This window comes from Spermophilus citellus, assembly GCF_964194105.1.
Source record: "Spermophilus citellus genome assembly, chromosome: 3".
Lineage (NCBI taxonomy): Eukaryota > Metazoa > Chordata > Mammalia > Rodentia > Sciuridae > Spermophilus > Spermophilus citellus.
The window spans coordinates 198,630,841-198,658,197 of record NC_138184.1 but is presented as its reverse complement, the minus strand read 5'-3'; the positions used below and the strand labels follow the sequence as shown (position 1 = coordinate 198,658,197).

At 38.2% G+C, this 27,357-nt stretch overlaps 1 protein-coding gene across 3 annotated transcripts in view; it reads left to right on the top strand.

The window, feature by feature from the left end:
• Positions 1 to 27,357, top strand: part of DYNC1I1 (dynein cytoplasmic 1 intermediate chain 1) — a 280,791-nt gene that overhangs the window by 198,990 nt on the left and 54,444 nt on the right. For all 3 annotated transcript variants that reach the window (XM_081286493.1, XM_081286492.1, XM_081286491.1), the window contains 4 exons: positions 15,341 to 15,487; positions 19,786 to 19,899; positions 22,853 to 22,986; positions 26,563 to 26,707. In XM_081286493.1, coding sequence (XP_081142619.1) covers positions 15,341 to 15,487; positions 19,786 to 19,899; positions 22,853 to 22,986; positions 26,563 to 26,707 — 540 coding nt within the window. The remainder of the gene's footprint in view (positions 1 to 15,340; positions 15,488 to 19,785; positions 19,900 to 22,852; positions 22,987 to 26,562; positions 26,708 to 27,357) is intronic.

Sequence of the window (27,357 nt, the reverse complement as noted above, 5' to 3'; positions counted from 1 at the left end):
ACTGTGAGATACTAAGTTTGTGTTGTCTTAAGCTGCTCAGTATATGGCAATTTGTTACTGCAGCAAGAGGAAACTAATACAGACAGCTACAAATTTTCAGGAACTATCTTAGACACAAAGAACAACACAGAAAAGAAACCCATTAAAGCAATTCAACCTGATAAGATTAACATGAATTACCCATAGAAAATGGAATTTTCCACTCCCTCCACGTCCAATGAATGGGGGGAGAGGTGACACCCTGCCTCTCCTGTACAGTCTTTGTGTGTTACCCTAAGTGACCAGAGCAGGAAACACAGCTTTCATGTCAATCAAATTGTTTTGTTTATGAAGGATTATCTATAAAATATGGCCTGCATTTTGCATTCTGAAGAGCTGGACTACCCCCAATCATTTTTTTAGCTAGGGTAGTGGCTCTTAAATGAAGAAATATTTCTGAGAGTGAGTTTAGCCGCATAAACAAAATGACACAGCTGTAGTCAGGGACCTCTTTTAGAACTTGAGTTCTCTGACTGCCTTCTTCCCACAGATGAGGGTGCCCTGGTTCCAAGGGCTTTTCCAGAATCTGAAATAGGAGAGTGCCTTTCACTAAGCTACTTTCCAGCACTCAGTGTAGATTACAAAGGGAAATTAGCACATGAAGAAACCCTTTGGAAACTAAAGGGGCCATGTTCCTTCTCTTGCTATGTTATTTGGCTGGCCCCCTATCCACGTCATTTTCAAGTATGGGGCCTGCTTCAATAGAAACAGCCAACAACTGTGGATCTCATCAAGTGGGGCTCAGAGCATATAACTTTCAGTGTGGGGGAGCTATAAGAAATATTTTCAAGTTCTGGAGTGGTCTAACAGGAATAAGGCAAAATGTATTCAAAGGGAGATGGAAAAAAATCAAGCTTAGGGATCTTGTTTTTCAGGACTGTTTTAGTGACTTTGTGAAGTATTGCAGACAATTCATTTTAATTTATCATACTGATTCTCATAGATTGGATGAAGCCCAAACACAACTGAGTAGATTCATATTAAATTACCTCTTACTTAAAAGGAGGGTGGTCTCACCAGGGCAGGATGGAGTTCATTAGCAGGCCAAGAAGATTTTCTTAACTCTTCATTATCTGGATTCATATTGTTCCTGCATCCCCAGGATCATTGGACATCTTTCTTTTTTTTTTAACTCTTGGAGAAATGCAGTGGGCACTTGTCACTAACACCAAAGATAAAATACTCATCATCACCAGTCTCTAAAAACACACAGATGACTAGGAAAATGCTCCTATTCTTCTTCTTTTTCAGGGAAAAGGAGAAAAATACTGTCCTTTGGTAATTTTATTTAGATTTGCATGAACCAAAATATCACACTCCATTATGACAATTGACTGATGTGTATGTTGGATGTACTCTAACATATGTGTTCAGGAATTTATGACCACATTTCTTCCAGCTGAGCAGTAACCCTTACCTACATCATTTAATGAAGGACATAGTTCAGGATAGGTCTCTACTCATGGATCTCTCTTTCCAGATCTCTCCAATCTCTCTTTCCAGAACTGGAAACTTCAAACTCTATGATAAATGCCCTTTAATTTGTGCATTCTAAAGGTCTTATGTTTAGAGTAGATTTCTTCTGTGGACTAAGAAAAATTCATCCAGTGCTATGAATTTAATCATTTGATCCTACAAGAATTTTGGTTCACCATTTTTCTTTGTCTCTTTGTTTGTTTATTGTTTTGTCCTTTTAAAAACTAGCTTAGGGGCTGGGATTGTGGCTCAGAGGATGCCTCGCACGTGTGGGGCACTGGGTTCGATCCTCAGCACCACATTAAAAAAATGAAGATATTGTGTCCACCTATAACTAAAAAAAAAATAAATATTTAAAAACAAAACTAGATTAGATTGAAGTCTGGGGAATTTGATTCCTATTTATTTGTTGGTCTTCCAAGAATATATAAATGGTGTTTTATGATGGGATATACCTCAGTTTAGGAATGAACAATCCAGGACAGATTTTTAATCCTCTCCATGCTCAAGTCATTCTCAGTCTTTGAGTCTCTTGCAAAGGGTGTGGTATAGAAATCTGGAGACTCCATGAGACCTGGGATTGCTAACAATCACAAAAATCAGTTTGCACTTTTCTCATGCATGGACCAAATAGCAATCAATTAAACCTAGGTTTTTTTCTAGTCCTTTTTCATACTCCAAAGTAGCAGTTTATCCATAGAACAGCTGAGCTAGACAGTTCTTAAAGGTCATCTGGTTCATCTTCATGCCTTCGGCATAAGCATATCTAAGTAATTCCAGAAAAAAAAAAAAAAAGGACAGACAACTTCACTGAGACTACTTCTGCCTTGGTGCCACATAGCTTCATTGGGTTCAGGCTTCATTTTTTATTTGCATCCTCAAGATCTGTATTAACCACATAGTTTTAATGTGAGGAAGAACCAATTCTTGCTGAATTATTTTATTTTCCTGCTAAATTTAGAATGATCTAACTGATTCCATGGACTGTCACAGATGGCAAACCCACCAGTCACTCAAACTCAGACAAACCATGTGAAGAGGTTGTGAGTAGTGGAACGCTTTGGGTTTTTTTTTTTCTTCTTTTATATTTTTTTAATAGTTCCCCTATAATTTCTGACCTAAGTGGCTTGGTCATGATCTAATGTGGGATTATTCCATGATTCTTTGGGTGGATACTCCAAATGTAGATTTATTTTACTAGCAGGGGGTTGCTGAGTGGCATATGGAGACTACATTTTCTTCTTCCTTTTTCAATGTCCTCATGCACAAAACCCAAATCCTACAAATGCAGAAGAAAAAAAAATGCACAAATCAGAACACAAATCTTCCATGCAATTATTTTCAGACCCTCTTGCTAGTACATCAGTTCTAAATCCAATCAGCCCATTTATTATTATGCTGGTAAAAAAATAAAATTCCTGGTAACTGAATTCTTCTCTTGGATTCTATTGCTCAGGGCCATTATTGCCTCTTTTACATGGCCGAGGAAGGGATCATGGACTAAGAATATGGCTCTTCTTATCCATGTTTATCCATACGATTTCCATCAAGGTTAAGTGGATAGTAACATATTTCTGAATGCTCTGTTTGCCCCCTTTGCAAGGACTTAGTACTTTTTTAATAAAAGTAAATGTAATTTGTGGCTACACTTCAAGTAAGATGGTTTGATGGTACAGTGGAGCAGCCCCAGCCCTGGATTTAGAGAAGTCGTGTGGCTGAGTCCCTTTGCATCTCTTTCATGTGGTTGGCTGAGCCTTTCTCAGAAACCTCAAAGGTTTTTGAAGATACTAAACTGGAGACATTCAAAATTCTTCCCTCCCTTTTTGCTATTAATCCTTCTTGTTTTAACAAGCACTGAAGTTAATGCTGCCTACAATCTTTCCTGTCTATTGGAACTCTTTTTCTTCTTTCTCAGATAAAGTAATCTCTTTCTCTCTGGTACATAACTTCCATAAATCAAAGAGGTAGATGACAACACATGCCATATCCAAAAAATCAACTTCCTATTTTTAGAAAAATTAAATAGGACTTAGACTTTTGATTTGAAGAAGGCTGGTGCTTTGTAGCATACAAAAAAAATGATCCATATATTTCTCTCTTCCTCTTCTTTTTAGTCTGTATAAAGTAAAGTCTAGCTCTCAGCTTGCACTGTGTGTCCACTGCAGCCTACCATAGCAATTTTGGTTTCACATTTCTTTAAAAATTGGACAATAATATTTAGTAAGTGGTTGGAAGTCTATACGGAAGAAAAGAACATTGACCTGAGAGTGTTTCAGTGAGCATTACTGTCAGATGTGATGGCATATCCCCACCTGGTTTTATCTATAGTAAAATTTTTGAATAACAAATTTATCAAAATAGGAAGTATCATGTGGATGTGGATGGACAGATTAAGGAATAAATAGATAATCATACCACCACTGTATTATAATCTTTCACCAACTAAGTTCAATACCTCAAACCCTTGGATCTTTTTCTTGTTTTGTTTTGGTTCTGAATATTTACTACAACCTGAAGACATCTGTTTGTCCCATCCTAATCATAAAATAGGAAGAAAATAACAACAACAACAACAACAAAAAGCAAACCCAAATTGAAGGACATCCTACAAAGTACTCCTCAAAACACTTAAGAAAATCAAGAGAAAAGTGAGAAACTATCACAGCCTAAAGGGACCTAAGGAAACATGATGTCTGAGGGTTATATGATCTCTTGGATGGGATCCTGGAACAGAAAAAGGACATTAGGTAATGAGTAAGGACAGCTAAATCAAGTATGAACCTTGATTTGATGATGTATTGATATCAGTTCCTCGGTTTTGACAACTTGCTGTATACTAACATGACAACAGAGAAGAAGTTAATAGCAATAGCACAGCGTTAGTATATAGGAACTGTATTGTCTATACAACTCTCTGGCAAATTCAAACCCTATTATTAAAAGTTGTGCTGATTTATCTACAAAACTCTGTTGCTATGAGGGTTGAAATAGGAAGAGTGGGAACTACTTTTCCTTTTACAAACTATGGATAGAAATTCCTCAACTGCTCTACCATGTGGCAGGTGGTGGGTCACAGCTAGTGGAACAACTAGCAGAAGATAAGTTTTCAGTACATTGTGTGGTTGAGGTGCTGAGGTAGATAGTTTCTAAGAATAACTTTGCATTTGAAGAACTTGCTACCAAGATTCTCCACCTGGTTGTTGGTTAATTTTTAACCAGAATGTAAAAAAAAAAAGAAAGAAAGAAAGAAAACTTTTGTATGTGTATAAAAAAACTTGAATTGGAGTATATGTCTTGCATTTTAAGACTCTATAAAGGCTCTCCAGGTACAGGCAAGACATAATGTGCCTCAAATTTTTCAGTTGTTTTTGTTTTTGAACTTTTTTAAAAAAAAATGCAGGTCACCTTTTTTTAAAATTTCCAAAATGTGACTTTTTACCGAAGATAATTCTATCTCCCAAGAACCTATTTTTTTAAAAAAAATATACATATTACTTCTTACTTATTGAACTTGAAATGTTCCCCAGGTACTCTATGTCTCTAAATAGAAAGTCCTTTTTGTTTGTTAAAGTACACAGAGACACCACTCCTTTTGCACAACAATCAATAACATTTCACATAAATATTTGGGGGGATACACACACTCATTAAAAAATAATTTGTTGTATTGCAATGGTCTTTTCAGTTTGGTTGCACAGTGACAAGATGAAAATGAAGCATTTTCCTCCAAAACAGTGGTGATAAACACAGAGCTTGTCAGTGGTGACCCAACTGGTGTCCCACCTGCTCCGTAGATGCTCATGAAATGATTAATTGGTCTCAATCAGTTCTCAGCAGGAATACCCACCTAATGGTAAATATCACTACAATTGATACTAATTAGCTCTGTTGCCACCTGTCACAACTGATAGGCTGGGAACTGAGGGGAGCCATCTTTATGCCAGTAAGAGAAGCCCAACTGGAGAGGGGTCAGAGACTCACTGTCAAAGCCACTGTGGCAAGTAGGGAGCCCACAAGCCCTCTCTGCCATGTAGCAATACGTGAGGTTCAGCCTGTGACTCCCAGGCCTGTGGAAGTGAGGGAGTCAGAAGTTTGTTGTGCAGGAGGCGGGATCATGGATCACTAAGAGAAAATGCACCTGTCTTTAGTTTATTTAAGTTTTTACAATATATTGACTTTGAAATCAGCCAGGCTGTGGTTCAAATCTGGGTTTTGCCACTTTCTGCTAATTCAATCTTAAACCAATAGCTTTACTTCTCTGAGCCTGGTTTTCCTATTCTGAAAAACATGGAAGCCAAGTTATCCACCTAATAGGAACAATACAATGTTAGGTCATGCTTGAAACTCAGGTGCTCAAAAACTTTGGAATGCCCCCACAGCTAAATAGTCATGTGACCTGGGACGACAGTGATGATGTACATAAGCCCTCCTAACAATAAACAGGAAAACTCCAATATATTTAGTGTCCCCACATATAGTGATGGTGTAGGAAAGTTGGGACCAAACCTTCACTGTCATTTTCAGTTATTTTCTGAGAGTCTCATTATTTCGGTGAAGAAGAGAAGCTAGATGAGATATCAAACTAGCAATTAACATTGAAGGAAATGGTAATCTAGCAGAGGAAAATATCATATTTTTTTCAGTTGGGCCAGTTGTAAAAATGGCACATAATCCTATAAAGAAAAGAGCCCAGGCTTGGAACTGCACTGGTGCAAAGCAAATGCATTCCAAATGACACCAAACTCTACCAAATTATCGTTTTGGAATTGGGTTTTTCAACTTTGTCCACCATATCAATCACCTGGGTTCCTATTAAATACACACATCACAAGGTCTCTTCCCAGAAATTCTGACAAGATAGATCCAAGATGGGACCCAGGAATCTATGTTTTTGCTTGTTGTTTGTTTAAATTGACAAGGAAAAAATGTATATATTTGTCATATAAAGCACGATGTTTTATATAAATGTACATTGCAGAATAGCAAAGTCAGGTTATTTAACTTGTGCTTTTCCCCACATACTTACCTTTGTGTATGTGGTGAGACTACTTAAAATATACCCTTTGACAATTTTCAAATGTACAATATATTATTTTTTTAATTATTTTTTGGTAGTAGATGGATACAATGCCTTTAGTTTAAGTATTTATTTTTATGTGATACTGAGGATGGAACCAAGTGCCTCACACATGCTGGGCAAGCACTCTACCACTGAGCCACAACCCCAACCCCTACAATATATGATTAACTTTAGTTACCATGATGTACGATTGTTCTATTGAACTTATTCCTCCTGTGTAACTGAAATTTTGTGTCTTTTGCCATTTTGACTAACATCTCCCCAATTCTTTCATCCTGCGTCTTATAGTAACCAATCTGTGTTTTCCAGGAGTTCTCCAAGCACTTACATTCAGATAAGTCTGAGAAACATTGATTTAAAAGAGTATTCTTCATACTTGACTGAACAGGGGAGTTTTTAAAAATGTTGATGCCTGGGCTGGGGATGTGGCTCAAGCGGTAGCGCGCTCGCCTGGCATGCGTGCAGCCCAGGTTCGATCCTCAGCACCACATACAAACAAAGATGTTGTGTCCGCCAAGAACTAAAAAATAAATATTAAAAATTCTCTCTCTCTCTCTTTCTCCTCTCTCACTCTCTCTTTAAAAAAAAAAAAAAAAATGTTGATGCCTGATTCCCACCCCAGAAATTCTGCTTTAATTGTTATGGAGTGTGGCCTGAGCATTAGGTAATTTTTAAAGCTCTCTAGTTGATGCTAAGGTACAGGCATGTGTGTAGTGACACTGGTTTAGAAAATAGCCTTAGCCAGGCATGGTGGCACATAACTGTAATCCCACTGGCTTGGGAAACTGAGGCAGGAGGATTGTGAATTCGAAGCCAGCCTCAGAAACTTAGTGAGGCCTTAAGCAACTTAGTTAGATGCTGTCTCTAAATAAAATATGGAAATACTTTTTCCAACCTAGACCATCAATACAGGCCAATGGATTTATGAAAATATTTGTTGACTAAAATGAGGAGTCCTCTGAACCTTCTTTGTTTCTGGATATGTTTCTTCAAATTAAGAATAAAGTCATCTCTAATCATGTATGTGTAGTATTCAAAATATACTCTACTGTCATGTATATCTAAATAGAATAAATTTTTAAAAAGAAAGGGGATGTGGCTCAGCAGTTAAGTGCCCCTGGATTAAATCCCTGCTACCAAAAAAAAAAAATACCCAAAGGGTGCCTTATTGATGAGTAAGTACTAATCAGATATAAAGTCATATCACAGATCAGTCTATTCCAGGTCTAATTTGAGGTCTGAAAGGGTTATCAAAAATAAAGACTCACTCAAAAGAGTTAAACCACATAATAGTTTAATAATACATCTAGAAGACAGTTTTCCAACCTAGACCATCAATACAGGACAGTGGATTTATGAAAATATTTGTTGAACAAAATGGGAGTCCTCTGGACCTTCATTATCTCTGGATATGTTTCTTCAAATTAGGAATAAAGTCATCTCTAATCCTATGTGGAGGGCATATCACTTATCAAGGTCTTTAGTTGCCTAATTCAAATCTTTCAGCAGCTCCAGAAAAAATGGGTAAAGAAAATGCCCTGTTCCATAGGCAGGGCAAGAACCATCATGTTCCTGTTATGAATCAAAAAGTAAGGCTTAGACGCCTCACATGCATTAGGATGACTGCTATAAACAAACAAAAGAAAAAGAAGAGAGCAAGTGCTGGAGATATTGGAACCTTTGTGATATGGTGGTGGAATATAAAATGGTAGTCACTATAAAAAAAAAAGTAAAACAGTGGTTCCTCAAAAAAAAAAAAAAAAAACCAAAAAGGACAAACTACCATAGGATCCAGCAATTCCACGTATAGATATTACCCAAAAGAATTAAGCAGAGTCTGAAACAGGTAGTTGTCTACCCATGTTCAAAGCAGCCACAATATAGCCTTTAGCTATTCACAGTAGCCAAAAGGTGAAAACAGCCCAAGTGTTCCTTCATGAATGAATCAACACACAAGATGAGGAGTCCTCTGGACCTTCATTGTCTCTGGATATGTTTGGATATCGTATGTACATACAATGGGCTGTTATTCAGCTTTAAAAAGGGAGGAATTCTACATGTGTTCATGAATGAGCCATGATGACAGTATGCTAAGTGAAATAAGCCAGTCACAAATGACAAACACTGTGTGATTGATTCCACTCACATGAGCTACCCAGAGCAGTCAAATTCGAAGCAATGGAAAGTGAATGGTGGTTGCCAGGGGTGAGGGGAAAGAGGAAGAAGGAGTTGGTGTCTTGTGGGGACAGAGTTTCAGCTGTGGAAGATGATGAAGTTTTGGCAATGAATAGCAGTGACAGTTGCACAACATTGGTGAGTGTACTTAATGCCATTGAGCTGCGTGGTTAAAAATGGTTAGAAGAGGGGCTGGGGACGTGGCTCAAGCGGTAGTGTGCTCGCCTGGCATGCGTGCGGCCCAGGTTCGATCCTCAGCACCACATACAAACGAAGATGTTGTGTCTGCCAATAACTAAAAAATAAATATTAAAAAAATTCTCTCTCTAAAAAAAATGGTTAGAATGGAAATTTTTATATTATGAATATTTCAGCACAGTTTTTAAAAGTGGATAAATAATAATTTTTAAAAGTGCCCCAAATTAAGCAAACAAAAACAACTTAAAACTTGGATCACACAACTAATAGGAACCAGAGCAGAAATTTCTCTGGACTTGAAGTCTGCTGATCTTCCCTTTCTACCTCAGTGTCTCCAAGGGAGTACAAACTGGAGATGATGCTCAGAAAGAATTACAAGGCAATGACTAAGTGTTTGAGAAGAGAGTGATCCAGGTAGTTCAGATAATTATCCAGAAGATTAAAACTGAGGCTGGGAAGCTCCATGAGGTTGAAAACTTGTCTGTACCCAATTTTCTTTTAAAAATTGATATGTGTATCACGCCACATAAATTCAACCTTCAAAGTCTGTGCTTTTTAGTAAACTCACAAAAGTGTGCAATTATGACTTATCCTTTTAGAATTTGTTTTACTTAAAGTTTTTCAAAATTCATCCATGTTATAGCCTACATCTGTATTACATTGCTTTTTATTGTTGAATAACATTCACATGGATTTACCACATTTTGTATATCCATTCATCAGTTGATAGACATTTGAGTTGTTGGCACCTTTTGGCTATTATGAATAATGTTGTTTTGAACAAGTTTTTGCATATGCTTATGTCTTCAGTTTTCCTGTGTATGTAACTAGAAGTGGAATTGTGGGGTCAGATGATAACTTTGTTTATTTTTTTTTTGAGGAACTGTCAGACCATTTTCCAATGGCTGCCCTCATTTTACAATCTCACTAGTAGTGTGTAATGGCATTCCAACTTCTCTACATCTTCATCAACACTATTTCCCTCAAAAGAGAGAGAGAGAGAGAGAGAGAGAGAGAAAGAGAGAGAGAGAGGTATAACTATGCTAGTGTGTGTAAAGCTGTGTGTCCTTATAGTTTGCATACCACCCTTTGTATTCTTGGCTTACCACCCAGAAAGATGTATGTGATAGGGTATCAGTAGTGAAAGTCATGACATTCCTAGGGATTCTATGGAAGGTCATCAGGATGATTGATATCTAGTCTTTGGGAAATAAGATCTTAGATACTTTCTTGCTTTCTTTATCATGCTTTCTTTTTTTTCTCTTTCTTTCTTTATTTTTTAATTTTTTTGTGCAAACTGAGTTTAGAAGTAGCAGACAAGCTAAGTCCATCTTTCCTCCGAGGCATTCTGGCACTAATAGGGGAATAACTTTTGGGAGATGGTCACTCTTGTAGTTTAGAAGGATGGAATGCACATTTGGGCACAGAGATTTAGAGAGAGGACAGGAGAATCCTAAAGGGGGAAAAGAAGGATCGTTTTCCTTCATCTCAAAGTTAAGTGCCTGGCTCGCAATGCAGGGTGTCTTCAATACCTTCACACCTTCCACATTGTCACGTGCCTGGTGCCACATGATCGCCTCTAAAAAGAGTTTTCCACAGCAGTGTTCTCCAATTACACGTGTTTCCATTAACAAATAAAATATTTTTGTGGGTTTCTTAGATACTTGCAGAAGTATCTATACAAGTTCACTAGTAGCCAGAAGGATCTGATCTGTCTGCCTCACAGCCCTCTGACAGTTAAGCATTTGCTTTTAGGCAAATAAAATGTCAGCCACCATTAAACAGCATATGGCAACAATATGGCCATTCCCTCCCTGGGGACTGACTTCTCCCCAGAAGAGATGGTACTTGAAATAGGAGATGCTTTTGAATGCAGGACCCCTATCCCTCCCACACAGGCATGAAGGATGGGGAGTGGGCAGAGTGCCACACACACAGACGGACATGGGCAGCCAGATCAAATGTGAACCTAGAGGGCACGCTTCCCAGCCAGCATTGACCAAAGGCTGTTCACCCTGGGCCTATGGGTCTGTGGTTAAGGGGAAGTACGATCCATAAGCTGGCCTGGATTAGCTCTGCAAAATAGAAAACAGCCTCCACAGCCACTTAAAGAGGGGTTTGGGCCGACTTTGAATTGAATGCAGTGGTGTGCAATGAGTGAAGGGAGACGTTCAAAGCCGGCTCCCCACCCTTCCCGTCTCCGTGGAATTCCCTCGATGAATGGGCTAAAATAAACTGACTTCTCTTGAAATAGACGATGAGGATGTGGAACCGCATCTAGTGGGTCAGCTTGTGTGCAAAGGCTCACATAACAATGTGGGTCAGGAGGAGAGCCACTGTGCAGGGATGGCCAGGAACCGGGCTGTCTGTTCAAGACTGAAAAGTAAGCCAGGCTTCCTCAGGAGTCTCAGAGATAATGCATCTGTTGAAAACAACAAAATGATCTCTGTCAACAGAGATGGCCTGGTCCTCAAGACATAGTCTCAGCATATTGCTTGGCTTGATTTGGGGGACTGTGCTATGCAAATGATCGAGATGGGATGCTCATCCTCTTGGATCATTGGTCCCTTGTGTAACCCCATCCCTGTGTTACTTGTTGGAATATAGTCAGGCAGACTCACCAGTTTCACCTCAAGCCTTGAATATCCAAGACTATCCTGTTTCTGAGTCCCTGTTTGGACCAACAATATGGCCCCATCATGAAATCCTCAGCTTTGTAAAAACAGCTCAACAGTAATGGCAGAAACACTTACTGTGATGAAGAGGTTAACATTCACCAACTTTGTATTATTTTCTACTCATGTAATTGGCTTGATTAGAATTCTAAAAGACTCTATGTAGATTTTCAAAATCATTCTGAGACTCTATTACTTTAAAGAATATAATAAAATAATTAATATTTTAAACTAAAAAAAAAAACTGTACCCATGTGGATTCATATAGAGCCCAGAATAAAAAGGCAAAGAAACTTCTTCTCAATTAATTTTGATTGTCATTATTAATCCTAGTTTAATAATGCCTATTTACAACACTGGATGACTTGACTTAAATTGTGAACACCAAAAAAGTGATGAAATTTTTAAAAATAACAATATTATTAATATATTTTTCATATAATTTGCCCTCAGAAAAAATACTGTTGAAAATGAAGACAGCAAAAAATTCTACATTTTTTTTTGAAGTGTCAACCAATTTTTCTGAAGTGCTTTTTCATTTTTTTTTTAACCATAGATGAAACTGACAGGATGTTATCAACATTGGCACCTCTTACTGACAGCCAGGAAATTCCATGACAATGGACAGCAGCAACAATGACTAGATCAGTAGCTGCTTGAGCAGCAGGAGATTGCAGGTTTCCAAGCCCAGACTTCCCCAGTTGGAAGAGGGGCTCACATCCTCTGTGCTATAGATGGAGCACTGTTCCCAAGTCTAAAGTAGACGAAGCATTTGGATGCAAATAAAAACTAAGTCAGTCTCCCAAGCGTTTGCCACCTTTACATCAAGGATCAGAGTATTTAACAACATCTCAGGAAATGTCTGAATTCTAAACTTTACATCTAGATGACGGTGATCATACTGCCTTAGTGCTTCCGTATAAATGATAGTGTCAAGTGTGGACATCTGTGGTCAGCTACATATACGTACACACATAGACACACAGCTATACTTTATCTTCCAAATATAAAATGAAAATAAACATCTACTCTTTTCCTCATGGAAATATTGTAAATATTGATTTTCAGCAAAACAATGTAGATTTCTCGTGGCAGAAATCTGGTGCCCCAAGGTGCTTTTTCAGCATTCATTTGACATTTTTTTTAAACCAAATTTAAGTAGAATTCTGAATCCAAGATTGGGGGGCTTTGGTGACATTTGCAATTTTAACAAATGGTTTAGTAGACCTCAGTGCTAAGTGTTTGATAAATAAATAAATAAATAAATGAGTGAAGATAGAACAAATGAATGAGTGAACAAGTACCCTGTGGGGTCAGATTCCGATTGGTGCCAACTCTGTGTTTCATTTTCATAGAAATACCTACAGTGTTTGTTTTGCTCCAGTCTCTCAACAAACTGTACAAGATTTGGAGGAAATTTTGCTGGGATTTAACTGAAACACGGAAGCAATCAAGTGGTTAAATTCTGGATTTTTCCAATTGAATGACATTCCTTTATCCATATCGATTTGAGCTTTGGCAAATTCAATTGTTGATACCACCTGGATAATTTTAAGTCTTTCTGAAGCTTTCTAAAAAACTTTCCAACATAGCTCAGGCAACATAAGAATTTCATCAATTGAAAACTAAGAATCGTTTCTGTGGGATGTGTAAAACAAGAAGCTGACCAGCATTATTTTCTTTTTCTTTAATTCGGTGTCATTATTGAGAGTTATTCTTGAACTTTATGAAAACCAGATTGGGGCATGGGTATGTTCTTCATCGAATCGTGTTTAAGGAATTGGAACTGAAAATCATTCAAAACTAGGAAAACATGACATTGAAAAATAGTCTACATTCTTTATTCTACCTCAGAGTATCGAGACTGTTTCTGACTATGAAGCCTTAGGCTGACATTAGATCTGGTTTTGCTTTGTTTAGTTTTATTATAAGAAATGGGCATTCACTTTACCTATCAGAAGGAAGTCGCAATTTTTTTCATCAGTTACTATGTTGCTGGATTATTAATTATAAACTTTGATTTCCATACTTGTTTGCTTAGAAAGCTATGATTTCTCACCATTGCCTGCAGAAAAAAATTCAAATAGGGCCATTCAGGGGCTTCTCTGGTCCAACCAAAGCTACCTCTTCAGCCATGTTTCCTAACAGCCTCTTCCATGCTAGCTCCTTCCCTGAGGATCCGGATTAGACCATTGATGCTTCTGGTGCTTTCTTCTCATTTTCTCATTTCTCAAAAGTACTTTTGTCTTCTCCTATCCACTTCAGAATGGTCCACATAGACTTCAGGGTGTAACAACCCCTTCCATGAGGTAGATCTAGCCACTGTACATTTTTCACCTTCCTCTCCTTTCCTCTAAAACAAATCTTCCCCTCCCTTCACCCCTGTCACACACACACACAGAGACACACAGAAGCTGCCATGATTTAGTCAGATCACATGTGCAGATTATGCCCTGAGCAAGGATGTCAAGCACCATGGACAAAAAGGGATGGAAATCCATCTTACTCTCCACTTGCCAAGGCATGTGCCTACCCATGTGATTGTGTTTGTTCTAAGGGACACTTTTTCCTATTTCACACAAAAGCACCGTATGGATTGGCAGCAACTCTATTCTTTTAAATGCATATATTCTTAGTTCCCTTTACCAGAACACAGGTTTGTTGGGGGGAATAGCTACCTTTTTATTCTCATTTTTGGTATAGTGACTTTCTTGCACATAGTGACTTCTCCACAGTTTAAATTGCTTTATGTTTTCTAGAATGCATTGAAATTATTGAATTTAGCTGAAGGAATGAAATGTGTTTATTAAAAACAAATACTTCAGCTGATAACTGTAAAGATAGAAAGTGCTGCAGGAATCACAAGAGTCTTAGCAGATGTGGAAGAGTAACTTGTTTGATTTTAAGTGCATTCGATAGCTAAGTAATTCCATACAAAATATGGTGCCCAGTAGAACTTTGTGGAATTTCAGAAACCACATTTGTGATGCTATGACAGACCATGGGCAGAGTTGGACTGAAATCCATTTCTGGCTGTTTATTAAAATAGGCAAAGGCTAACATTAAGACTTGTCTGAAGTGGGCAGCTTCAAGGTCAAGGAGGATGCCCATGGGAGGTGAGGGAATTGGGGGAGGAGCCAGTTTGATTAGTCTGAGGTCAGTATCCTTCCTAGAAGTCTACATTAAGGCTAAAACAAAAAAAAAGAAAGAATAAACTGGCCTGTCTTAAAGTTCTGAAGCTAGAATTGATCTGCCATTACCAACACTGCACCTAACCTAAGTGAACGTGAAAGCCCTCAAAGTGAAGAACTGCTTTGTAAAAACTTCAGTGGAGAATTAATACCAGTTCTGTTGCCATTTTATTCGAGAAGTGGGAAATGTCCAGAAAGCAAGTTTTACAGACCACAAAACAATGATGCACTTAAGATAGGTTTTATGCCTATTTGATAACAAGGCCAAGACTTCAAATTTCAGATTTCAAGGGGTAAACCATTGGCCAACCTCTCCAGAGAAAGTCCTATGTCTACGCATAAAATCTACTCACTATGCATTCAAAATCCCAGCTTTAAATTGCTTTATGTTTTCTAGAATGTGTTGCATTTATGCAATGAACCATTTTGCCTTCAGGAATAAACAGAAACGATGGTCTCCTCCACAGCCGTTTCACAGTTCCCCTCTCTCTCCTTTTCCTTCACAGTCCTCTGTCATGTCAGTCTGCTTTGCCCGTTTCCATCCTAATTTGGTGGTTGGTGGGACTTATTCGGGCCAGATTGTTCTCTGGGACAATCGCAGCCATCGAAGGACGCCTGTGCAGCGGACACCTTTGTCAGCTGCAGCACACACGGTAAGTCGAGCTTTCATCATGTCCCTGTCAGCCACCAAGCCCTGAAAAGGAAAGTAGCTCACCAAAGCATGGGTCTTACCAGTAATTCAAAGTTAGAAGTACCTATTGTAACTATCATATTCTGATTAAAATAAAGATGAATGAAAAAAAGGTGAAGGAAGCATTGGGTTTACAGAAATCTCTTCATCTCTAGGTTCTTGCACGTAAAAGAGATCTCCTTGAATGTCCCAGAGGCCACCAGTGAAAAGCGTTAAAACTGAAAAAAATACACAAAGTTTAGAAGAGGTAGCTCTGGAATCATTTGCCTAAAGAAAACCTTCACATTTATGTTAGAAGATGGAAACACATATTTTAAATGACCATGAAAAGTCAGTACCTCATGTCTGGGGAGAGCATGGGGGAGACACTAACCAACAGGCCTTTTCCATTTGTGATTTGAGGGAGTACTATAACTTTAAATTCTGGAATGTGTGGTGTAAGTCTCAACATAAAGACTACAGTGACAATATAATCCCTAGGGTTAAAAGTCAACATATCAAAACCATTACCCATAATTTAGTAGAAGAGCTTCAGTATAGTGTTCATAAGACAACTGCTCTGTCATTTCCTTTAAGAGAATGACAGGTGTGGATAGTAATCGTTAGGAGGAATGAGAAGACAGACATGTCTCCATCAATCCTCGCTACCTTGACATTCAGGGTAGCTGATGTTCCTTCTATGAAATGCCCAAATTATGCCCAAGGATACAGCTCTACTATTGTTTTCAATTTCCTTAATGTGGTTGCTTCATTTGTTTCATCTGCTGGCCTCAAAACCATTCTGGCTTGAAAAACAACTGCAAGCTAAGACCATGAGGAGGAAAATTCTTCCGCTCTTGTAAGTTTGACAATGGGAAATGACAAATGCCAAGTCAGCCCTAATTTTGATTGATTGGGGCCATAGACACATGCAGGTGAAACTAGTTCTTGCGAATCTTGGGAAATTGCCCTGGCCTACCCCATTTCTCCAAACTAATAACAGAAAATTGTGGCCCAGGAGAAGACAGACTCAATGCAGGTGTTTTCTCAAGTAGTGTAGAACCATTTCTTGGCTCTCTGTGGATGTCAGTCAGGTGCATTTGTGAACATGCCTTCTGAAATTTCAAAAAAAAATTATAAATCCAAATGTTAGAACGTTTAACAATAAGCTTTTGGGGAAAATTCAAGTCCAGGAGTTCTTGCAAAGAGTTAACATTTCTTTTTCAAGTAACTTAAAATGTAATCATCACATCTAAAATGCAGTTACCATCGAACTGAGTGGCATTATTTCTTTTTGCTAGAAAATAAAATGAAAACAAATTTGTTTTCTCTGTCACTGTGTTTTGTCTAATTCATAGCTGAAAGGGCACAGTTTAATTTTATGTTTGTCTTTCAAGTTCCATTATTGCCTGGCTGATTGGTACCAGGATCAAAAAGGAAAAAGAGGCCCACCACAGATTACTCACTAATTTCCTTTCACACCCACCACACATATGTATTTGAGACAACAGGAAATCGTAATTAAAACAAAATCCTTCTGCCACACAGTAAGTTTATTCCTAAAATAAATAAAAAACAATCTGGCATCTTTAGTGGAAAAATAAGCTGTACTGTTGCTTTTTCTTTCCATTAAGTACAGTTTGTGTGTGTGTGTGTGTGTGTGTGTGTGAGAGAGAGAGAGAGAGAGAGAGAGAGAGAGAGAGAGAGAGAGATGCACTTGAGTAGGCATTCCCCAGTGTCTGCTTCTGTTCAGGTTTCTTTACCTCTCTTTTCTTTCAGACCAAGATTTATTACTCATGAAAGCACAAGCCATCGTACTGATTAAAGACCAGGAGGAGCTACCATATACACTCCTCCTGGGTATTTGGCTCTGTGCATTCCTCCAGGGTTGCCTGGGGTCTTGGCCTATTCGAGTTCTAGCAATTTGTGTCTGGAGTTTTAATCTATTCAAGTTCTAGCAAATTGTGTTGTGGACCCACCGTTAGCAGAGAAGCCCCATTGGACTTTTGCTGAAAAAAAAAAAAGAAAACTGGATGGATTTTGGTTCATGACCATGTTTGCTCCATGTTTTCCACTCATGGGAATAAAGAAAGTGCAATTCAATGCAATGGCTCCTGGGATCAGACAAATTGAATTAAGATAATACAGCTTTTTTGCATATTCATTCACATATCCTTCTTCAGTTTTATGAAGTCTGCTATTTTTAGGTGAAATCTATTAAATCCATTCTTCCATGTGATTTCTACTCAGAGCTTTGCATGTTGTGGGGCTTGAGTCTGATTGCACACTGCTTCAGGTTTCATAACACCGGAGACTTGGGAAAGAGCATTGTCGACAGACCCACGACCAAACAGTCCTCTTGAGATTTGGAGGCCTGATCAGGGTTCAGATCTGTTGTATGTACTACTATGCAGATCCACCCAGGCTGATTCAATTTGGAAGTGTCAGAAGGAACACAGCACAAAAAATACATAGGGACTTGGTTAACTGTCCATCAGCATGATTGAAAGAGGTCATTGTCCAAAAAATAAATGTAATCTTAGGATGCATTAATATACACATATTCTTTATGAGAAGGCAGATTTTTAAGTCATGAGAAGTGACAATTCAGTGCTACCCAGATTTTTGTATTCTGTGGTCAGTCTGTAGATAGACAATTCTGTGTCATTCTCAGAACTTCACTGTTAGAGGAGTCAGCATTAGAGGAACTCATATAAAAGACAACATATTCAAAAGAGATTGACCAGGATGAGGAAGATTTTGACAACCAGGTGGCCAAGCATCAGCTCCAAAAGTTGGTGAAACCTGGTCTATGACAAGACTTAGGGGTTGGGGTTAGAGCATTTAAAACAATAATCTAGGGCTGGGGATGTGGCTCAAGCGGTAGCGCACTCGCCTGGCATGCGTGCGGCCCGGGTTCGATCCTCAGCACCACATACAGACAAAGATGTTGTGTCCGCCGATAACTAAAAAAATAAAAATATAAAAAAAAATTTAAAAAAATAAAACAATAATCTATAAATATTTAAATAGCTAGATTGTTTTCACTTGGTCTGTGTGATCAATAGAAGACACCACCTGAAAGTATTTCCACGAACTGTCTTTATAACATTTAGTAGAAGCATAAACTCCCCAGGAGTTAGTTAGCACTAAAACTGGCTACTACTTAAGAAAGGTGTTTAAGTGGGTTTTGGACCACTTTTTGTATGAGACCGATCCCTAGCTCCACTAAACAATTATTAGCACTCCTTCTGACCAGGACTTTATATGATAATAATAGTCTGCGAACCATTCTTTATATAATATCAGCTTTCTAATATTAAAGATTGTTTCATTGTAGTTGTGGCTAGGTGTTATGGACAGTAACTCATCAAGGGTAAGACTTAGACTGTCAGCTATTTGCACAGAGAAGCATCAAGTAAGTTGTGGTTTGGCCACTCATAGCTAAGCTGCCTGAAATCTAACCCTAATTGCTGCTAGGTTCTGCTTATGCTAACCTTCCATTTAGTGTTTAATGTGCAGCTGCCCATGGCTTTAAGCCTACCACGTAGAATTCTGCAGAACGAAGTAAACTATGAGAGTTATGATAGACGGAGAGGGCATCGTGCTTATAGTTCCTGAGATGTAGAAATGGCCCTGGCTAAATCTATGTTTCCATACTATTCCAAATGACTTTTTTTTGATATTTGAAAAATAAATCCATCATTACCCTAAGTTTTGCAGCACATAAAAGAACCTAATTTTATCTCACTAGGTACATTGTGCCAACAATTTTGCCACCAGTATCCTTCTCTCAAATTAAAAAGGCTAATGAATATTAACCACTTTTTTAAAAAGAATGTTAACCAGTGTTTGGCAGTGGGACAACAATGCATATTCCTTCCAAAAGTCAATAGTTCTATCCTTTTGAACTCTGTCTTCTTTCACCGCTCGAGATTAGCAGCTGAACTGTGTGGTGGGGACTTACTCAAGCCATCCAAATTCACTCCCCCGTGGTGTTGTGCCCCATCAGTCCTCATCTGCCCTCGCTTCCTTCACTGCTACTGCATTGCTTCTGACTGAGCAAGGTGAGGCTTGGGAAGTATTTCCACTCTTATGTTTGCTGTCAGAGCTTTTAGAGAGAACTCAGGTCGAAATCAAAAATGGCAACTGACCTGAGGCTTGTATTCCAGTAGGATTATGTCACTCATGATTGTTGTTTCAGAGTGAGGTGTTTGACACTCACACACACTCATTTCCGCTCGGATCTGCTCCTGATTCCCCAAGTTTGTGTTTTCGCAGCATCCCGTGTACTGTGTAAATGTCGTTGGCACCCAGAATGCTCATAACCTCATCACTGTCTCCACCGACGGTAAGATGTGTTCCTGGAGCCTCGACATGCTCTCAACTCCGCAGGTGGGTTTGTTTTCCCCTAAACATAAGAGCATCCTGGTTAAAAAGATACCTGCTTAAAGGAACATGGTTCCTAAAAGCCAAACCCTCACATCCTATAGGAGCTAAAAAACCAATGGATGCCCTTGAAAGAGTGGGGCCTGGTTTCAGCAATCTCCTCCTGAAGCCAAAACCCATTTCCTTTACCACAAATCATGTAATTATTGTAATACGTTAATCCTTAGGTCAGTTTCAAGTGAAAATGAAATAATCCATTTTAAAGCGTAGTAATTATGGAAGTTGCCTGTGGTATGAATTGTACTCGCCCTACAGCACTGTGAGAGAGATGCAAATGAGGTTGGAGCTCAGCAGAGCAATCCCCTAAGGGGACTTGCCTTGAAGGAAAGGTATCCCGGCAAAACAGAAACCCAAGCCCTTGCTTGTCCCTGTCCCCCATGACAACTGCCTGTGTGGACGAAGAATTTGTTAAACCATCTGTTTTTTTTCCCTCTGGAATGTTTGTTAGTATGGCTTCTGCCGGTCCTTGCTGAACAAATGAGAAGCTGGAAATGAAAAAGTTCCAAAGTTTCCAAACCACTAGTGATTGCAGTAATGGAAACCAAACAAAAGAGCAAAAGTAGGAGAGGAAGCTGGAGGCAGGTTCTAAACACAACTTTCAGAATATACATGTGTACAGGCTCATGCTGAGATACATACACGCGCACACACACAGGAGACACACACGTTTTTCTTTTTTATTATTTCCATCTTTTTTTATTTGCTCTTTTCAGTTATACAAAATAGAATGCATTTTGACATACCATACGTACCTGGAGTATAACTTACCATTCTTGTGGTTATACCTGATGTGGAGTTACACTGGTCACATTTTCACACTTCTTTGCATGAAAAAAGTACTTCATTATCCTCCAACTAAAAAACAACTAACTGTTATAGTCTTTGAAAAAATGCAAGAAAATATCCAGAAAATTGTGAAGGATACCTAGGAGACAATGCTCAATTCTAACACTCCTGTCCCCTTTCCTGAATAACAACTCTAGAATACCTATCACTCAATTTTAGGGGACATGACAATTTCAAAATGTATGTGGAGACTGTAAAGAACCTTCTTGAAGTCTCTTTAAAATCAGGTAAATGGATGGAGTTAGAGAAGATGATGCTAAGTGAAGTTAGCTAATCCCCAAAAACCAAATGCTGAATGTTTTCTTTGCTATAAGGAGGCTGATTCATAGTGGGATAGGGAGAGGGAGCATGGGAGGAATAGATAGACTCTAAATAGGACAGAGGGGTGAGAAGGGAAGGGAGGGAGCATGGGGTTAGAAATGATGGTGGAATGTGATGATCATTATTATCCAAAGTACATGTATAATGACACAAATTAGTGTGAATATACTTTGTATACAACCAGAAAACAAAAGTAGATTTCTATTAAACAAAAAAAAATGCAGGTGTACAGAATACTATAGCTAAGCATGTTCTTTATATAATCTTAGAGGAAAAGAAATAGTTCAAATAAACTACTTAGAATTTAAGCACCTTTGTGCTGATTATTATAGAGATTCAGCATTGTGTGTGGGTATTTTATGTTTTGTCTTAAAATTCTCATCAATGTATTGTTTTCTTTTTAAAGCATGGAGATTATAAACAGATATAAGAGCAAACCCTCTCTTTAGGAATTCTTACATATTTCATTTATGTATACATAATTTTTATATTTTTTCCCATTTCACTGATTTATCATGTATTTGTTTAGATTAAAACCAGTGATATGGGGGCTCTGAGACCCTTTTGATTGGTGTTAGCTTGCCTGCAGACTCCTGTCTGCACAATAATGGCCAATTTCATGGCGTGGCCTCCATGAATGTCAGGGAGACCTGGGGGTAGTCCACAGTTGCTCCTCCCAAGTGGGTGGCCAAGAGACATCACCTTCCTTGATGCTAACATTAGAGATGGGATAGATAGTATGCTCCAGTTTTCTATATCCTATTGTTGCAACATTCTCTTCTTTAGCCTGGGATGCTAATATGCTTGCTGTGTGTGGATCTCAGGAACAGCAACTCTGAAAAGTGACCATGTGGCCTAAGCAGCCATTCTGTGGCAGGCATTTCTGATTGATGGACTCTTTGGCTGAAATGGCCTGGTTTGTTTACACAGGAAGAATGAAATCCCCAGCAACTACAATGATATGATACCCCAGAATGATTTTTTTAATTATTTCAGATATATAAAATAGGATTGATGTAAATCAGGAATACTCAGGGGCATTGCTTATACTTAATTATTTTTCACTATCATCAAACTTAATTCTGCAGGATGTTTTTTAAAGTACTCCCTAATTCCAAATGTTACAAATAATTTTACATGAAATAAAGGCTCTCCTTTACATTTTAAACACTTATTTAAAGACTCTTCTCAGTCTTATGCCCATACACCCCCCAGCTAACCTCCTGAAATGTAGTTCATTTCAAAATCTGGTTTTTATGACCTGAGTGACAATTTTCTGGTTTCAGTCCATGGAGGACCCACAGTTCTGATCTGACAAATGTGCTTAGTACATCTGATATTAATACATGTGTATTCTCATGAACAATTGATTTTGAAAATGTTTGTAAATACAAGGGTATTGTGTGTTTTATTAAAGCCTGGGGCTGACAAGTGTAATCATTACAGTATTATCTTTAGTTTCTGCACCATTAGTTTCAAAATTCTCACCTGTCATCTCTGCCTGACTTAGGAAGCAGCAGCACATGCTGATGAAATCCAGCCTGCCTGAAACCAGAGATACGCAGCAGCGTGAATGTCAGGGGAAGCAAAGCGTGGTTTCTGGCACAGCCGGGGTCTTTTGTAACGCTGTGTGAAAAGCAAACAGACGATTTAGCCAAATGATTTTTCCGTGCTATCTTTGGCATGGCAAGGAGTTGACAGATGGAAATGTAACCACACTGTGTTTTGGTAGGAGAGCATGGAGCTGGTGTACAACAAGTCCAAGCCCGTCGCTGTTACTGGAATGGCTTTCCCGACAGGAGACGTCAATAACTTTGTGGTTGGCAGTGAGGAGGGTACAGTCTACACGGCTTGTCGTCATGGAAGGTGATGTTCTGTTTTTTTACTGATGACATGTTTCCCGTTTCCGAAAGTCTGTAATCGCATTCGGGATCATAACCACCTTGCATTATGAGAAAGGTATTTATGAAGACATGTGAAGAACAACTTCAAGTCTTCATTACTTTAAAGCACATATACACTCTGGTCCTTAGACTTTTATAACTCTGGTGCTTCACCCTGCCTTGTGTAAAAATGCCGAAGCTTCTTAGCAGACGCTGTAAGACTCCTTGTCTCTTCCCAGCCTCATCTTCTGCACATACCTTCAAGTTTCCACCATGTGCCCATCATGGATAGCAATGCCCAAATATTGCCTATCCCTCCATGCCTCCTCCATCAGCGAGTTCCTTAGGTTCTTTTATTTGGTCTTTCATTTCTCTCTTATTTGATTAATTTCTTTTTATATTGAAGAGCTAGCACAGATCTCATTTTACACTGAAGCTTTTCTGAGTCTCTAGGGCAAAGGAGAGTCAGAAAGGCTTTACATCCTGCAGAATTTTCAGATCCTTTATTCATTGATTGTTTGCAGGAATACTTGCTAAGAAGTTCTCTCACACCAGGCAACATCATAAAGATATAGGAAGGCATATGACATGCATAGAGTTAATGCTCTAATTCAGGGTAAAAGACTTATAAGCAGGGGCTGGAGTTGTGGCTCAGTAGTAGAGTGCTTGCCTGGCACGTGTGAGGCCCTGGGTTCGATCCTCAGCACCACGACGTATAAATAAATAAATAAATAATCCATTGACAGCTAAAAATATTTTTTTTAAAGAAACGTATAAGCAAATAAATCTGTGCTTTAGGATAATAATTGACATGGAGAAAATTAAAGTTAATTCGTATATTCTTTTATGTGTTTCTACAGTAGCGTTAATCACATTCGTATTACAATTATTCATTTGTCTGCCATTTTTCTCTTACTAAACTATATCCATTTCATTTTTGATGCCCTGCCAAGTCCCTAAACTGTAACAACTAAGAGTTAAAAATCTAAATAGGGAATACAGAAATGACAATAATCAAATACCATAATGAAGTACCTTAAGACCCTCCCAGTCACAGGGCAGGAATAATAAGGGATGCACAAACCACTGTGCAGTTTCCAGGTGATAAGAGCCTTGATTGAGAGATTGGAAGATGCCCCTGGAAGACAGAGTTGTCATAATAAAGTGGACTCCAATAAGTTGGCCTAGATTGTAAAATTTAGTGCAAAACATAAAGGTGGCCTCCCTGAGCTCATGCTGGTGCTTAACTTCTCTGCTTACCTTCATAGTTCTGGTTCAATTGGTTTTTTCATCTCCTGCAGTCATCTAAGTCTATATGAGGAACCACAAATTGTTCCAAGTTCATATTTCCGTGCTTTTGTGATTTGTAGAAAACAAGCATCCATGGCTCAGCTCCATAATTTTTCCATTCAAATAATACACTGTTATGTTTTTGCTCTTCTGCTTGTTTTTAAACAAGCAGTATTTGCCCTGCTCATGTGATTTGAAGACAACTGGGGAAGAGATGCCTCACAGTTCCATGCCCAACTTTCCTACTATATAAAATCTGGCTGAAGCTATGCATTAAAGTTTTTGTCACAGCACAGGAAGATGTGATAAAGTTACTCATTCACACAAACATTTGCTGCTCACCTACTTTGAGCAGTGTGCATGGCTAGATGCTGTGAGTCACCCAGATGTCATTTAAACCTGGTTCCTATCTTCAAGAAACTGATGACAGTAGAAAAGACAAGTGTCATATCTGCAACACAAGGAGAATGCCATTAGTGACACATAAGGCACAGAGAGTACATAGGGCCAAACACTAAGTCACAGATTTATCTACAGATGTATTAGAGTCCTTAGGACACATGTTCAATTGGCTTGAACCAGAGTGTGCCTAAGTCCTTAATTATCTATGGAAGCTTACAACATATACATTGATATTTTTCGGATTTTTTTTAGTTCCTCTAATGTGAATAAACATTCACACGATGAGTATTTTTATTCTGCGGCTCTGAATATGCACTCTTGTTCAGAAAGAAGGGTCCCTATGGGGTACACCACAAATTTCTTTACAATGAGCTTGATTTTGCTTTTTGCATTGGTTCATCCATGCAAAATATAAAATACAGATCTCAGTAAAGTCATAAAGTAGCAGGCGTTGGCTTTGTAATAATTTTAAATGGGTCATATAGGGCTATAGGGGAGAGTGGGGGATTTCTATTTTTCACCTAACATACAGAAGGTGCAAATCCACTTCCATAAATTAAACAAGGTCCTCATTTTGCACCCTATAAACCCTTTCAGGATGCTGTTAAGAGAAAGTGGAGTCTCACCAGGGGCCACTTCAAAGATCGGTTCCTTGTGTTCATTAGAACAAATTTAAATGGTCACGTGAGAAACTGCTGTTAGCAGTTTCACTGGGCATAATTTTTGAGTGCCTGTTACATGGAACACATGCTGCCACACTTTGCTTGTGATTTCAAATTTTGCTCAGCCCAATTGACATTTATTGGTGCTTCAGGGGCCCAAATATTTTAACAACGGAAGCCATTTTTTTCTCTTAGTGACATAATATTGAGATTTCACAATCTGTACATAGTTGTCTTATTTATAATTTCATGCTCATGAATTTTTTAAAAAAATGATATTGGGGGTATTTTTCCTCAGATTTTCCTAATTGTGTAGAATTGCATGCAGAAATCATGTAGAATTGCATGCAGACTATTATGTGATAATAGAAGGGTAGAGGTAATCCAAACTTGGTTAAACAAAATATGTCTGAGGGTAATTTTTAAAATGTGTATCACTATTTCTCAAAGGTGCTTTTTTTTAAGGGAGGGGCATGCATTTGTCTCTTTTCCTCTGCCGTTTCATTCAACAAGTGTTTATTAAGCACTTACTGTGTACTAGACATTTTGCAATACGAAAAACAAGATGCCTTCCTTTATGGAATTTACAAAATGGATTTGTAAATCACTTTTCTGTTTTCAATGAAGCAAAAACATCATTTTCTCTAAATTATATTTATATGTGTCATATTTTGCAAAATAGAGGATTCCAAAAATGGTTACATTTTTAGGTATGTCAACTTCAAGAAATTTCCTTGAAAGAATGAATGATTATTCCTCCAAGAATGGATGGAGCCTAATAGCCAATAGACTCTCCAAAAAAGAGTTGAAATAGAACATGTGCAAATGCCCTCTCAAGAATAAAGCAGTCTGATTATAAAAATGAAAGCTTCTGAGAGTTAGACATATTTGTTTCCATCAAAAGAGCTGCAGCAACAATGACAGGCTTTGAAAAATTCCTGAAAATGGTAAAATTAATGATAAAATTGATTATTGAATTCTGATGTCTCAAAGGATATTTCCCCCAACCTATTTTTTAATCACCAAAAATAGCATAGCATGCTTACAATTTCTTTTTTACAAGATAACTGAAAATGGCTTTATTGGTGGTAGTATATGGGGTTATTCTAAATTCTGAAAAAAAAAACACAGAGATAAATTTTTTTAAATCCATCACTGCTTTGCACACATTACTGAGATTCTGCTCATGTGTGCTCTTCATACAGTAAAGCAGGCATCGGTGAGGTCTTCGAAGGACACCAAGGGCCAGTGACAGGAATTAACTGCCACATGGCAGTGGGCCCAATAGATTTTTCTCACCTGTTTGTCACGTCATCATTTGACTGGACTGTCAAACTGTGGACCACAAAGGTAAGAACACCTTGGTTGAAATTCTCAGGTAATATATGGAGAAAGAGGATGATATTTTGTTCCCTGGGGAAGTTATAGGAAACAGCTGTCTACCAAGCCTCATCTGGGTGACATGGCATTGGGAATTCATAGAACCTGCTGGTTATCTCTGTCTGTCCCAGAGCTAGTTAAAGTTTACCTTCTCAGTCCACTTTACTTATTTTTAAATATATGTAATATTTGAAAACAGTCTAATTGTTAAAAAATTTTTTCAAGTGATTCAAATAAGGATAAATCTGAAGTCCTCCTTCACCAAGACTAATCCCCCATATAATCAGTTTGGTATTAATCTTCTGGAGCTTTGTAGCAATTACTTACTCACATGTGTACCGTGGAAATATATGCTTTGGATCTTGTTTTATCATTTGGCTGCTTGGTTTGCTTTTAGACTTTGGAGGTTTTTAAGCTAGAAAATGGCCCTCTATTACTTGTGTTTTAAAGGTAATGCTGACCATATTTGAGAGCAAAAAAGAAAAGTAAAGACCACCTGGAAGAAAAGTAGAGTAGTCTAAGGAAGACCAGTAGTTTGAAATGGAAAGTAGTAGATGGATTTGAGAATCATATAAGAGATAAAAGCCACAGAAATTGGTGACTGTTTTGATGAGGAGGAG